Source organism: Simochromis diagramma, unplaced genomic scaffold, assembly GCF_900408965.1.
Source record: "Simochromis diagramma unplaced genomic scaffold, fSimDia1.1 OVJJ01000463.1, whole genome shotgun sequence".
Lineage (NCBI taxonomy): Eukaryota > Metazoa > Chordata > Actinopteri > Cichliformes > Cichlidae > Simochromis > Simochromis diagramma.
Window position 1 is genome coordinate 4,852,032 of NW_024386941.1, and position 15,106 is coordinate 4,867,137.

The 15,106-nt window shown below is 39.0% G+C and overlaps 1 protein-coding gene across 1 annotated transcript; it reads right to left on the minus strand.

Moving 5' to 3' along the window:
* Window positions 1–777: 777 nt before the first annotated feature.
* On the minus strand, window positions 778–15,088 carry brca2 (BRCA2 DNA repair associated). Its single transcript, XM_040037643.1, has 27 exons — window positions 14,875–15,088; window positions 14,485–14,571; window positions 14,059–14,292; window positions 13,820–13,883; window positions 13,463–13,515; window positions 13,333–13,361; window positions 13,100–13,211; window positions 12,960–13,015; window positions 12,581–12,671; window positions 11,881–12,465; window positions 6,346–11,763; window positions 5,933–6,031; window positions 5,774–5,843; window positions 5,222–5,682; window positions 4,949–5,139; window positions 4,645–4,832; window positions 4,371–4,541; window positions 3,681–4,053; window positions 3,440–3,595; window positions 3,214–3,361; window positions 3,020–3,132; window positions 2,744–2,939; window positions 2,458–2,624; window positions 2,217–2,355; window positions 1,853–2,109; window positions 1,489–1,632; window positions 778–1,370 (listed from the first exon to the last, which is right to left on the minus strand). Exons 2-27 carry the CDS (start codon window positions 14,537–14,539, stop codon window positions 1,017–1,019), a joined length of 9,924 nt encoding a protein of 3,307 aa, XP_039893577.1. The 5' UTR covers window positions 14,540–14,571; window positions 14,875–15,088; the 3' UTR covers window positions 778–1,016.
* Between the last annotated feature and the right edge of the window lie 18 nt (window positions 15,089–15,106).

Below are 15,106 nucleotides of genomic sequence, written 5' to 3' on the forward strand. Positions count from 1 at the left end.
TCTTTATATTGAAAATACCTAAATAAATTTAAAAAAAAAATGAGACCAGAATTAAAAAAAAAAAAAAAAAAAAAAGTCCAAGTCAGCATTACAGTTAAGCGAAAACAGCTAAATCAAATTGATATACTTGTGACATCTCCACAAACTAATCACTAGTGGTGTAGCAAAATGGTGAAATACTTAACGCTTTGAATCAAGATCACTCAAAGTGGTTATTACAAACTTTTTTATATGGTGAATTTCTTTAAGTTATACTGTATTCTTGTACCTATAAACCTTTTTTAAAGCTTCCAAAAATAAATCAATATTTGTCAGTTTGACATAACTGACAAATCTTACCTTGATTAATAACCCTTAATTAGTTGTTCCCACCTTTAGTAAAATGACTAAAGGAATTTGCTCATTTGTAGTCTAGAGGAATCATTTTTCTGTATGACTTTATCAGCCTCTCATATCTTCTTTACATTGTTTCAGTTCATTGAAGTTTGCTTGTATAAATGAATGCAACCAAACTATATTATGTGATTATTTCAGATGCAATTTGGCAAACCCGAGCTGTACTTTTATATAGATGCTCAAACTTGTTGACGATCAATTAATCAAGTACAGTTCATTAACAGCAAGTAGCTGCTACTTCCCTTCTTAATTCCTAAGAAGGCAGTAAGGATGTACCCCCCCCCAAACAACAATACATTACCGGTACTACAAGAATCCACCAGTTTCTCAACCCTGAAGGTGTTCGTCTTTAAATGCAAAAACAGACCCACAGACCAAAACTGCTAGAATAAAATTCTGAATTTATTTAACACTGAATGCAGGAACCTCACAGAAACAAGTATAAAATTGTAAAACATTGTGAAGTGACATGATTTCAATATTTACTTTCCCCATTTTATGAGGCCAACAAGTCTACAAAAAACCCTAAAAAAATGTGTTATATACACACAGAACCTTAACATCTACATTCAGTCAATTGAAAAGCTGTAGCGTGTTTGTCATCACACAGTGGTATGTATCTAGATTAAATTAACACGCAGTGCCTGGGTATCAATCATAGCCAGTTCCTCATCATTCACCCATTCATCCTCCCCTAGTGAGTCAGCGGGTTTGTGAGATGGTGTCTGTACAGTTTTTAAAGTGCTTGGTGTCACAGACCTCCGAGGTGGGTTGAATGTCTTATTTACACATGGAGAAGCCACTGAGCCCAGATGGGAAAGAGGTGGCGGAGACGGGATACGAGACAGATAGTCCAGTGCTCTCCTTCTTTTCAGGCTTTTGGGATCTTTTTCTGCTGAAGATGTTGGTGTAGGAGACTTCCTGCCGACAGGTGTGACGGATCCAAGGTTTCTGCCTGGCTTCTGAGAAATCACCTGTATAAAAAGACACAATCAAGATGATGGGCTTAGAACTGATATATTACTAGATGACATTATGTTATAACAGATATACTGAAAAACACCAGATACCACAGCATGAAGTTAAACTCACACTTGACTTTATGTCTTGTCTTCTGTCTGTTAGAGAAGCTGGTGTTTGTCTTTGGAGAGCTGGAGAGGAGCTGTAGCTAAGGCCATTTGATCTGACTAATTCTGAAAGCTTCTCTTCAGCAGTTACAAAGAAGTTCTCCTGACACTGAAAAGAAAACAAAAGTGATGAAAATGTTAACATTTTATTGCATTCAAATAAGTCTGAGATGAAGATAAACAAGGAAAAAAAATATGTTAGTACACTACTTTATTACATTTTCTACAAAACAATTTTTAGTACTGAGGAGATTAGCACTTTTGCTGTGAGAGAGAGCAGTTTCTGAAGAATATCAGCAGCTTTTAAGGTTTTGATTTTAGCATCTTACCTGGACCAGAGTTTTAAGCTGGCTGAAAGATTCCTGTAGATGAACCTCTTTAGGATTTGTAGAAAAACTTGTCAGATCTCCAGCATACACAACAGGCGTGGGATGCATTGACTGACCTCTGAGCTGGAGGTTGCTCAGAGCCAATATGACGCGTGGTTTTAACACGTCTTCTAGGCCAGTCTGAGACAAGCTGCTGAAACAGCGAACTTTCACAAAATTTAGTTTCTCATCAGCCAAATAAAATGCAGGAGACGAACCTGTGTTCAAAAGAAGAAGACTTTTCAGCGAACTTGATGCGAGCAGTTGTAAGAAAAGCAAGTGATAAAACAAAAAAACAAACAAACAAACAAAAAAAAACACCTACCCTTTCCATCTACAACATTGATGACATATCCTGCTAGATCAATTTCTCCACACAGTGCCTCAAAATCTGGATTTTGAAGATTCAAAAAATTTGTGCAAACTCTTGGTTGGAAGTATGTTGACAACCATTCATGTGATGCCTGAATGGAAACATTACAAAAGTTTCAATGACATGTTTAATTTATAAACGGTAAAAAAAAAAAAATTCACATGTGCTAAAGGGAGTTTGTTTCCTACAGTACCTGGAGCTCTTGAAATTGTGTTTTCTTTGTCCCAGTGAGCTGAACAGGTTCGATACAGCTACGTTTCTTTCCATCTGAAGTGGTGAGGTTATAGACTTTGAATCGACAGCCTTCCTTTAGTAAAGACTGTAGATCTGAGGAAGGTCGCCAAAGATTCAGCTGGTAAACTGAAACCAAGATTAAAACAAAAAAAAGTTAACACAACGTAGATCGCAAGTTACAGTAATTATAAAAAAAAAAAAAAAAAAAAAAAAAGAGTCAAACAAGAAGACAAATGAAGACACACCCCTGCCGGGTTGCTCCATGGAGTCGGCAATGCAGAGTCTCCACACGGGTGTAACCTCTCGTTTGGGGCAGTTCATTTCATTCTCCTCTGCTTCCAGAGCACGGTGATATCGATCCTGCAGTTCAGCCTGCTTCTTCTCCATCAGAGAGCGTCTGTAGGTATGAAGGGCCTCCAACTGGTGTGCACTCAAATGAGCCTAAGAGGGGAAAAATAATATACTAAAACCCTTCACAGCTGAAATTAGGCCAACAATCTGTAAAGCAAATGTTTTACTACCTCAAGGTAAGCCGGATCATCTCCCACTGCTTCATACAGCTCTTCTCCATCCTGCAGATTTGCAATTTCTTGATGACTGATTGTTTTTCTTCGCCGCTGTGGTTTGATACTCCCTAAAGATAAAAGCTTATAAAAAACTTATCGAATTTCAGACTGTAGCAGCTTGTTGAACTTGTTGTAAACCTGATCCTTACCCTTTTCTTCATTTTCAAATTCAGATTGAATCTTGGCAAATAAGATTTCCATTGCTTTTTGTTTGTGACTGTTGTATCGTCTCGCCTCCTTCTCTTCTGCACGTGAAGAACGGAATACAACACTGCCATCTGGCTTCCTCTCCATCCACTGAGAAATACATATTAGACAGAGTTAAAAAGGATAAAACCCAAATCTGACTAACAGTGATTATATATCAGTGCACACCTGCATGGGATAGCTTCTCAGTACAACAATGTCAACAGATCCTACTGGACCTCCATTGCTATACAAACAGGAGATTGGAAGGAGGAATGGCCGAGGATCCTTGTGAAATCCTAGCTTAGCATCCCATCGTGCAGGTCTGCAGCTATTGGCACAGATCTAAACACATGAAGCGGAAATAAGACACCTTCTTTTCTGGTTGTGTTGTGTAGAGATAAAAGTTGTGGTCTCTGTCTTAGACTACCTTTAACATCAGAGATTCAGGCGCCTCCAGAGGGGAGCAAGCATCTTGTGATCCGACCAGCTGAGCCCCATGGATGATCAACTTGCCCCCGACAGCCAGTCGACCTTTGTGAACCATTGCAGTCAAAGGTTCATCCAGCTGAGCTTTAATGGCATACCAACCATCTGTCAGCCAAATGAGTGCAGCTGAAGTTTCAACCTTTGCATCTGCACTGTGAGGGGTTTTGGTGTCATTGTGACTCTGTGTTTTTGGGGAGTGACCCCTGGAGATGATATCGCAAACACAGAGAACCAGGGTTTTGGCTGCCGTGTCATCCTTTTCCATGATCTTTCTCAGAGCTGGCCTGCGGCTATGGTCCACCTCTATATCATATCTGACATAAACAGAATATGTTTTAGAAAAAAGCAATGAATACATTAAATTGAGTCAATAATTACCTAGCAGCTATTTTGCTAGGTAGATGCCAACATTTGTATCCCACATTTAACATTATCCCATTGTATTCAGCATAATTAGCTAAAAGTGTAATTCACTGCAAAGTCTATATTTTCAACATTTATTTTGCCTGTAAAATACCGTAAAAAATGGCAGTTAGAAAAGCATAACAACACTTATTTGTCAACAAGATATGCAAATTAAAAAGTGACCTACAACTGCATAAATATCTGAGCAAGCTTTAGTTGCACATACCTGTACTTAAGTTGGAGGAGAACCTGCTCGGGTGTGAGACACCGGCTGCCCACTATTTCTGGAAAAGATTTTTCCATAGAGGCCTGCTTCCACACAATCCATCTGTAGTGATTGTACACCCATGCTTCACTGATCAATTTAGGATCCACACCCGGGGTGTCACATAAAGCTCTGTGGGCATATAAGGACGAGATATTTAGTATATTAAGCTTATATTTTATTGCTAAACCTGATTACTTCAATTCATTTAACACAAAGTGTGATTCAGTAATACCTATAAAACTCTTCTTTCCCCGCAGTCCCATCATTGCTGGGGACCAGCCATCCTCCATCAGCAAGCTGAACTCCACCTTCATCTGTAAAGGCTTCCAGTTTGATGAACTGCAGCAGGCTGAAGCGGTAAGATTCTGCATTCTCACTGGTGATATCGGAAACATATTTTTGGACTCCATATCCATAAAGCTGAAAAATAAAAACCAAGTACATTTGTGTCTCACAGTCTGTGTTTAAAACCAAAACAAAGAAATCCAAGTATGCTTAAAAATGCTAAAAAAACCCAGTGACAGTTACAGCCTTGCCTTTTTTGGGGTGTATCTTCCTGGGATCTTTCCATTCACTGCAGCTTTTAGTGGGATCCTAGGTACTCCTGATGTTTTTTTAAGATACAAGCTCCCTGGAAGAGGTCGAATGTTTTGGCGCTTCTTCTTCCTGAGCCTCATGTCTTGTATATCCTGTGCCAGCTCAGTGTTCTGAAGATTCTGATATACATCTGCAAACGGACAGCATTTTTTTTTTTTTAAACTGTCACAAAGAAACTTTTACACTGATGTAGCTCAAACTGTTTACTGCACCTTGGCTTCTTGAACATGTGCCATCTACACCTGATGTCTCTCCAACAGCACTGACAGACCTGAAGTCAACAGGTAAGCTTTGATTATTCATATCGTCACTTCGAGCTGCAGCCACAGCAGTTCCATCCGCAGCGCCTTGTGTTTTTTTAGTGGGCGGCACAAAACACTTGCTGTTAGATGACATTACAAACGGTTTTTGGTGTTTGTCTTCCCCCTCATGCGCTTTACAGGAACTCTCTTCAACAATAGTTCTTTGTTTTTTGAATGGAGGAACAAAGGCTGAAGGTGTTCTTATGCTATCCTTGAGCACCATAGTCTTATGGGTTTCTGTCTTTGCATTTCTGACAAATGGAGGAACAAATGCTGATGTCTTGTAATGTGCCGATTTGCTCCTGGGGTCTCCTGTCATTGAGTTCTGTATTTGTGTCTTTTGGAATCTAGTTTCCACATAGGTTTTTCCACTGTTGCAGAAAAGAAAAGAAAGGACATATCAGAAAAAGCTTATAACTTTGTTAACCTGTTTGAAAACATGGTGCTTCAACAGGAACATACCTGTGCGGCCGAGTAATGTTTGGATAAAGGGAGGTGCTGTATTTAAAAACTCCCCTGTCCTTCATTAAACCTTATTTAGGGATAAATACAAATAGTTATTTAATGAATAACACAAAATAAACAGTTCTCAGAAAACGTGCCATAGTGCTAACAATTTACCATTGGAACAACTTTTGACTGGGTGGAGAGTTGAAGCTTTTGGATCCACGAGACTCCTGTCAAACTCTTCCAGTAACCGTCTTTTTAGGGGAGGCTGACCTAAATAGTTAGAAGGCTATTATTCTCAAAGCAGAGCTGTGGCTTAAAGTTAATTATGACCAGGCATGTTTACTCATCTGAAAACAATGGTTTCATGTCATAAAGTATCATTTAACTTTTCTTAAAAAAAAAAAAGAAAAAAAAAGAAAATTCCAAATAGTAAGCAATACAACTTAATCCTAAATTGCAAGAAAGGTATTAATGCAATTTGCTTGAAAAACATCAATAAATTAATTAAATAAGTTTTGAAAATAGCAGCACAGTTTCAATAAAAATATTACACTTAAACTCTGAGTAGCAATGCAGGTACCTACCATTCATTTCTGTGTCTTCCACTGATCTTTTCCCTCTTCTCTTTTCACTCTCTTCACACCCATTGGCACTTGTGTTATGTTGTAGTGGCATATTTTCTAAAGTCATCAAAAGATTGTGTTCAGCCAGACCTTCATCTTCTAGCAAAGCTTTAGTACAGTCCAGAGCTTCCTGGGCAAGAAATTTTTGCTGGGTCTCTGTGCAACCAGTAAGGTTAAGTGACTGAAAGTTAAGAACTGAAGACTCATTTGGTTTTAAAACTTTAGACTCCTTGGTGCTGCTCTCCTCATTTATTTCATAGTCCAGCAGACACTGCATTTCCTCTTCAGGGCAATCATGCAGAGTGCCTGCCCCAGATGGTGTTATGGTGTCTTCCTGAAACTTAAATGCAGCTTTAGCTGCCTTGTTATTGACAGACGTACAACCATGTCCTCTTAAATTTTCAACTTTTAGGTCAGACTCTTGCAAGGAGGGCACAGATTCAACTACAAGAGAGGCAGTTCCCTTGGTAGACATGTACTTGTCAGAGGCTGTTGTGAGGTTTGAACCCGAAGGTCCTTCCACATCTTCTACTTTTGACAGATTTGGCATAGGATTGTCTTGTGGGCTTGTTGAAAATAATAGGGAATCATGACATTCCCCATCATCAAATTCTTTGAAAAGGCTGGTTGCTTTCAAAAGACTTTTTTTGGACACTTGGACTTTAACTCCCCCTGCAGTGCTGAAACCACAATGCGTTTCCTCTCGATTGTGAGCATCAATTTTCTTATCGTTCTTTCTTGTGTGTGCAACAGCTGGGGTGTCTCTGCTCTGACTAATATCACTGAAAAGAGCTTTCGCCTTCTGCATGGCCTCTGATGAAAGTGCAACAGGCTTACCACTGGCTGCAAGAAAACCACTACTCCTGAATGGTGGACCATGAGCCGAAATCTTGCCCCGTGGTGCTGTTATACTGATTTTATCCTCAACTCCTTCACATTCACTTAGAAGGGTTTTGGCTCTCTTCAGAGCTTTAGATGAAACAGCGACTCCTTTTCCACTTGCTGTCTGAAATCCAACACTTTGTTGGGGCCAAGTGTTTTTTTGTTTCATGTGTTCATTTGTGACTTCAGTACATCCATTTCCTGAGTCCTTAGAAATGTCACTGATAGACAATGTATTATCATGTTTTACTGAAATTCCATAGTTAATATCCATATTGCAATCTTTAGTAAAACCATCTTCCACTTGCATTGCCTTTTTTGAAACAGAGTCATCAGCTTCCTTCAAAAGATGTTTTGCTTTCAGAAGGTTTTGCTCTGAAACATTAACTTTTTCTCCTCCTACAGTTTTGGAGCTACATTGCATTTTCCGTGTGTTTTCACCGTAGTCATATTTCTTGTGACTATTCTTTGCATGTGGAATCTCTGCACTGATACTTATATCACCAAAGAGAGCTTTCGCCCTCTGAAGGGCCTCAGAGGAAAGTGCTACAGGCTTTCCACTTGCAGCACGAAATCCACCATTCTGAGGAAGTGAGTCATGAACTGGAATCTTGGAACATGAAGGGTTTATACCAATTTTATCCTCCATTTCATCACATTCACCCAACAGAGATCTTGCTTTCCTTAGAGCTTCAGATGCAATGGTAACTCCTTTTCCACTCGCTGTTTGTAGCGACAAAGTGTCATTTTTTTGTTCCGCTTGTTTGTCTTTGTCCTCAGTGTATCTTTTCTCAGACTCTACAGAAAAGCCCAAAGTCGCCTTTTGCTGTAGTCTGGGTTCTGGAAGGTTTTTCTCATCACTGCCTGTTCCAACCATAGGTGCTATACTTTTGTGTTTTGCTGAAATGCCATTGCTAACATCCATATCACAGTCTTCTGCCATTTGCATTGCTTTTGTTAAAACAGAATCATCTAAGACCTTCAAAAGATGTTTTGCATTCAAAAGATCTTTCTGTGATACATGAACCTTTTTTCCGCCTGCAGTTTTGAAACCGCTCTGCATTTTTGCCATAGGTTCACAATTGTCATGGTTTCTGTCACTGTTCTTTGCATGTGGGCTCTCTGCACTGGAAATTATATCACTGAAGAGAGTTTTAGCCTTCTGAAGGGCCTCAGATGAAAGTGCCACAGGCTTTCCACTGGCTGCAAGAAATCTACCATTCTCTGGGACTGGAGTCTTTGAACATGATGGCTTTCCACTTCTATCACCCAATTCATCAAATTCACCCAACAGCGATTTTGCTTTCTTGAGGGCTTCAGATGAAATAGCAAGTCCTTTTCCGCTCGCTGTCTGAAACCCACCACTTTGTAGTGGGAAACTGGCTTCTTTTTTTAGCCGTTTGTTTTTGTCTTCAGTGCATCCACTTCCAGACTTTACAACATTTTTTATACTCTGTGTGTGTGGAACAACTGGACTCTCTGTACTGGAAATGATATCACTGAAAAGAGCCTTCTGAAGGGCTTCGGATGAAAGTGTCAAAGCCTTTCCACTGGCTGCATGAAATCCACCACTTGTGGGGAGTGGGCTGTAAACTGAAGTCTTCAAATGTGACTGATTAACATTGATTTTAGTGTTCACTTCATCACATTGCTCCAACAGGGATGTTGCTCTCTTAAGGGCTTCAGATGAAATGGAAACTCCCTTTCCATTTACTGGACCAAATCCACCACTTTGTAGTGGCAAACTGTCTTTTTGTTTCACTTGTTTATTTGCAGACTCTACAGAAATGTTTGAAGTCATCCCTTGATCTGGTCTAATTCCTAAGTCACTGCCACTTCCACTTGTATGCATAATATTTTCACCATTGTTAACATCTATATCACAGTCTACTCTCTCTTGCATAGCGTTTGTTAAAACAGAATCTTCAAAGTCCTTTAAAATTTGCTTCTCTGAGACATGGACGTTTTCTCCCTCTGCGGTCAAACCACTCTGCATTTTGTCTGGATGTTCACAATTGTCATTTTTCTTGTCACCGTTCTTTGGGTAAGGACCAGCTGGGCTGTCTGCACTGAAACTGATGTCACTGAAAAGTGCTTTGGCCTTCTGAAGGGCCTTGGAGGAAAATGCTATTTTCTTTCCACTGGCTGCAAGAAATCCTACATTGCTGGGTGGTGGGCCATACACTGGAATCTTGTAATGTGATGGTTTTGCATTGATTTTATGATACACTGTATCAGATTCACTCAACGGGCATTTTGCTTTCTTGTGAGCTGTGGATGAAATTGAAACTCCTTTCCCAGTGGCTGTGTCAAATCCACTTGTTTTAGGAATAGATTCTTTATTTTGAGCAGTGAACTGTGCTGCTCTTAAAACATTTTCTTTTTGGCTTATTTTTTTGCTTGTGTCTTCAAGTGAATAAGTGTCATTCAGAAGACATCTAGCCTTTTTCATTGCATCAGCTGACACGGATACTTTCCTCCCACTGGCTGTACAGAATCCATCACCACTGCTCAATTCACTGATGGCAGAGGAATCAATACTCTTTGATGCTGGGCACGGTAGAAGCTTTGAAGTGGAAAATGAGTTTTCATGGAAAGAAACTGGATTTTTAAATTCCAGCACAGTGTTACAACCAACACGTTCCATTTCTATATCATCAGGATGTGGCCTACTTAGTCCAGTGTTTACATTCTCAAACTCTGTGTCTACAATGGCATGTTCCTCAGAAATGGTAATGGCATCCATTTTGCAGTTTTCAAAACTTTTCGTAGTATCTTTATCTTGCATGTCTCTGGCCTGTTTTAATGCAGAGACAGGCTGTTTGGTGTTGGAAAAACAACTCCAAGTTTTCTCTTCAACGTGGCAGTCGTCTTTGAGAGTGAACTTGAAATCAGCTGTGGCCGTTTCAGAATCTACATTGCACATCTTTTTGGTTTTTGCATCAGTCTCAGCAGCCTGTTTGTGTGATATATTCAGATCTGACACATTAATTTCTAAATCAGCAAATAAAGCTCTAGCTTTGCTTAGACATGTTTTTGAAACTCTTAAAGCATTCCCTCCTGCAGTCTTAAAGGTAACACCAAGCATTAAAGGATTCGGTTTCTCCATCTTGCTTGCGTCACCGTGCTCAGCTCTGTTAAGACTTTTTTGCTTCTTTGATATAAGCCAATTATTTCTTCCAGGAATGTCTTCTGAAGAGGAAAGCACCTCTCCAGCAGAGATATTTTCTCTTTTTACAGAACTCGACACTGATACACCGGTGGATTTATCAGTGATGTTTGATGTCCCACCATTTGCTTTTTCATCTACCACACAGGTCATTTTGTCAGGCATGGCAGTTATTGCCAAGTGCTTTTCAGCATCTGAACTAAAGCTGTCATCAAAATCTATGCCTGCAAGAAAATCAGGATCAAGGTCTTTGTCAGTCTTCTCTAGAAAGCAGGCATTTTCTTGACAAGGCTGTTTTACTTCTGCACCTCTGAACTGTGTAAATTCAAACTGGCTATCTGCTTCTTCCAAGAGAGTGCACAGTTCTGTCACATCAGCTTTTTGTGAAGCTGTTAAGTGGCAGCTGCCACCCTCAAATATTTCACTTACAGAAGGTTGCTGATTTGATACAGAAACTGTGCTTGTCATGGATCCATTGCTCTGGCTATTTTTAAGTTTCGTGGCACTGTTGCATTTGGTGGGCTGATCGCCATCTCTTTCTCCAAAGAGATGCCTTGCCTTCTCCAGGTTGGCCAAGGAAATTTGTATACCTTTATTTGAAGCAGTTTTGAATCCTGATGCATGAGTGGGTGGAAGAGAAATGTTTGTCTTCTCTAGCAGTCTGCCATGAACCTCACCATTTTGTGGAATGCAGTTAAGGCCATCATCAGTTCCTTTTAGACTGCTTGGCAGTTGTGATAATGTGCTCTCCTTGTCCAACTGACCTTCTCTTTCGCCATCTATAGTCTGTCTTTCCAGGAGCTGGGATTTTTCATTTCCTCTCTGCGTAGATGGAAAAGGAGTAGTCCTGTGAATATCAGTTTTTGATCCAGTGTTCTCTGAGAAAGGAACAATACAAGAAGAAGCAGTGTGAGTGATATCTGCAACAGCAGACTGGAAACCACTGTCACTTATGGTGCCTTCATTGGTGGAATAATTTTGATTAGTGGTAGACGTATGTCCTGTGTTACTGATGCTGTTATAGTCATGGTGAAGGCTTGCTTGAATTGTTTGATGCTTAGCTTTTTTCATGGCCAACAGACAGGCTGAAGGTGAGAAGTGGTCTTGATCTTCTGCAACTCCTTTAGTCGGTCTACCAGAGTCTGAAATTTGGCTGAAGTCTTGTGCAAAATCTTTGTGAAGCTGTGACATGTCAAGATCCTGGACTTTTTCTTGCACAGATGAAGGCAAATTTTCCAAAGTACGTTTTTCTTCTGCATTCTTCTCATTACTGCAGCAGCTTGCTTCATCTGGGGCATCTTGTGACTGCTTACTACTCAGTTCTGGTCCTAAAAGAAAGCATGGTGATAAAAAACAAAATTTTTCAGTCATTATAGAAAACAAAACAAACCACTTCTATTTTAACAGAAAAATATACATATATTTTTAATAATTAAATATGTTACCAGTATCTGGAATTACTGATGATGTGTTCATCTTCTGAAAGTTAGTTTCATTTTCTTTAACTTTTGGCTTCAAAGTCTCAACAGTGTAAACAAATTTTCTTTTTTTCCTAATTAATCCAGTGTCTGTGATTTTTATAGGTGGCCTGACAAGCTGTCTAGAATCAAAGTCAGGCTGCAGTTCTGTTAAAATATTATTTTCTGCAGTACAAGGGGGAATTTCAGATAAATTCAATGGAGACCATTGGCTGATTCCAGTGCTTCCATTTTTTGCCGGTGGGGATGATGGAACGGTGCTATGTTCTTCATCAGCTTTGTGCTCTTCATTACACTGGTTTGTTTTTGAGATATCTGTAGAGCTGCAGTCATGTTCACTTAATTTGAATTGCTTCCGTCTGATTCTGTCAGGTTTCACTTTTCTCAGTGCTGAACTACTGTTGGCGAGGAAAGTGGATGAAGCATTTTGAAATTCATCAGGAGCACTGGCCATTTTGCCATCTCCATTAGCACCCCGCAGTATCTGTTGCCAAATACCCTCATTCTGCATTAATAAAGTCTGGGAGGAAACAACTTCAGGCAAAACAGCATCTGTTGATGACAGAGCAACAATCAGCATGTCAGCCAAAATTGTTGGGAGCCATAGTTAGTTCACAAATATTCACCATTTCAGTTAATGTGATACTAAAAAAAGAGAAGTCAGTACCGTGGTTATCAGTAGTTATATTATCATTTTTAGGTGGTGCTACCACAATTCTGGAAGGATTTGAAAGAGAAGGGAAAAGCTTCCGTACAAACTGGAAAAGGTAAGAGGACAAAACACGTTGTCAGCAGAAATCTGAAATGTTGCACCTCTTTGCTTGTAATATGTCAAAAAGAGTAATACAATAAGAACAATTTCTGATTCTGATTTCTAGTAACACATAAAATCATAAATTCAACCATTCTTAACATGTTACAATTTCAGAATATCCACTTAAAGAATGTGAATACAGCAGGACCAGAAATTCAACATTGAGTGATATTCATCAAAATAATAGATAAAGATAGGTTTGCTGTATATTTGTGCTGGACTGAGTACTCACAACAACACTTTTGTCTGCAGAAACACTCACTGGACAGGGACTCTCATCAACTTTAGCTGCAAGATTAAAAGGAGACAAAAAATTAATGAACATATAACCTTTTCAGTTGTTTAAAATGAGCGAGTCTGCTATTGGCTTACACAAAATCAGGGTAGATGGAACAGGGGGTGGTGTATTCAAAGAACTGGTCCATGAAATATCAGGGTTAATCTGTGCACCAAGACTTTCAGAAATATGCTTGGCATAGCTCATCTGTATCATTAAAAACAAAAATCAAAACAAAAACATAAAGATAGGTACATTTAATTTTATTCACTCTTCTACATTCAAATACTATCAGAAAAATATTAATCATTGGATATGCTATACGTACTGGAGATTTATGCGGGGTATCAAGTGGATCTGTAAATATGGTAGAAGTAAGCAAATTAAGCAGTGATGATTAAGTCTTGGCTTCTGTATGCAATTCATGTAAATGAGACTAAGATTATTTTTAACCTCACCAAAATTGTCCTGATTCTGAGGTTGGATTTCCTCATATTTTGTATCAGGAACCCTAAAAAAGTCAAAACATACATTAAAAACAGCCAATAGCTGGAAAAACATAAAAAGCCAAGCTGTTGTTGTAAAATTATCATGAAAATAGCTCCCTCCCAACCCCCCCCCTCCACAAAATAAGGCAGTTTTTCAGTATGCGTTATTAAAATCACTTATTGTTGTTCCTGTTGTGATTTAATTACACAACTACTTAAATTATTTAATCACTTAAAAAAAAAAAAAAAAACCCATACCATTCATAAAAATGCCAGTATATATAGCAACTCTGAATTTAAACACTGATAATTCATTATTGCACTCACCCCTTTTTTGAGATCCGAAACACATATGGACTTTGTGTTTCCGTCCATGGCAATGTATCATTTTCTAAGAAGTATCACAGAGAAACAATATTTTTAGATTTAATCTAAGAATAAGTAGGTTACAGCAGCTTCTTGATTGCAATTAAATCAAAACAGAAACCTATATTTTTATTTAGCAAGTGTTTAAATAACATGTTGGAGATTTACAGTATAAATAAGTAACAATCTGAATGAATTACCTTGTGTAGTAGAGAACGACTGCTCATCCTCAATTCCAGGTAACACAATTCGACTGTGTCTGAAAACTTTAGGAGTAGAAAACAGCTGACTGTCTACTGCAGTTTTGTCTAAAGGGGTTTTAAAATGTCCCTCCTGATTGGCACATAGCTCATCTTGATCAGAGCCGCTGCCCTCATTCGCTGACGTTTGAGCAGTCAGTATGTCAAACCAGTTGTGATCCAGTGGTCCCAGCTCTAAAATGTTCATAATGGGTAAGAACTCATCATTAAGTCGACAAGCCACAAACCGATTTAGAGGGGAAAGGTAAATCTGTACAATGCATTTCTACTTATAATATTCAGAATACAACTGTTTTTGCGGGCGTCTGATTAAAAAGTACCGATGACCAAGATCACAGCTTTTTGATGTTGCATAGGTTTTCCTACCTTTCCAGATTTCATCTTTGAATGTCTCGTACATGTTTTTTAAGGGCAAATCCATTCCAGTGACTGCACTGTACTACAGCTTGATACCTGAGAATGTGAATGTAATATAACTTGAATGAAAAAGCAGAAAGGTGTCCGAGTCTCAGAACAAAGTTGTGGTGTACATTTACTAGGGCAGTCACACTACAACGTAGCCGGTATTCAACTACATTACCTAAAAACTACCGTGGCAGCGAAACTGTTTGGGCAACAATGAGTAACGTTAGCTTACGTTTGTTTTAGATAAGCAAAAAAACTTTACGGAGAAACATTTTATTTTACACTGACAGCCTATCGTTGTCAAATTGGGGGGAGCCCACAAAAAGTGAATTTAACGTTTTTCAGACTTACCATGACGACGTTCAAGAGTGTGCACTTTCATGTCGCGATATATCTCGTAATATAATGATGTAAAGACACAATAAAACTAAAAATACGATGCAAAGGGGATAGCCAAGAAAAACTCGGCCTGCTAGCTAGCACGTTCACGCGACAAAAACAAACCTCGCGCGTGGCGCACCGGAACTCAAGGGCACTTCAAAATAAAAGACCGCTTGAATTTTTAACCCTTGATATTCCTAAT

Bases quoted from the DNA above. Each gene is read 5' to 3' on its own strand.
- brca2 (XM_040037643.1), bottom strand. From the start codon at position 14,539: ATGGATTTGCCCTTAAAAAACATGTACGAGACATTCAAAGATGAAATC. The intron at 5,140-5,221 runs GTGCAGTAAACA...GTCCGTTTGCAG, and splicing joins CACATGTTCAAGAAGCCAAG to ATGTATATCAGAATCTTCAG. The intron at 3,133-3,213 runs GTAAGGATCAGG...TTTTATCTTTAG, and splicing joins ATTTGAAAATGAAGAAAAGG to GGAGTATCAAACCACAGCGG.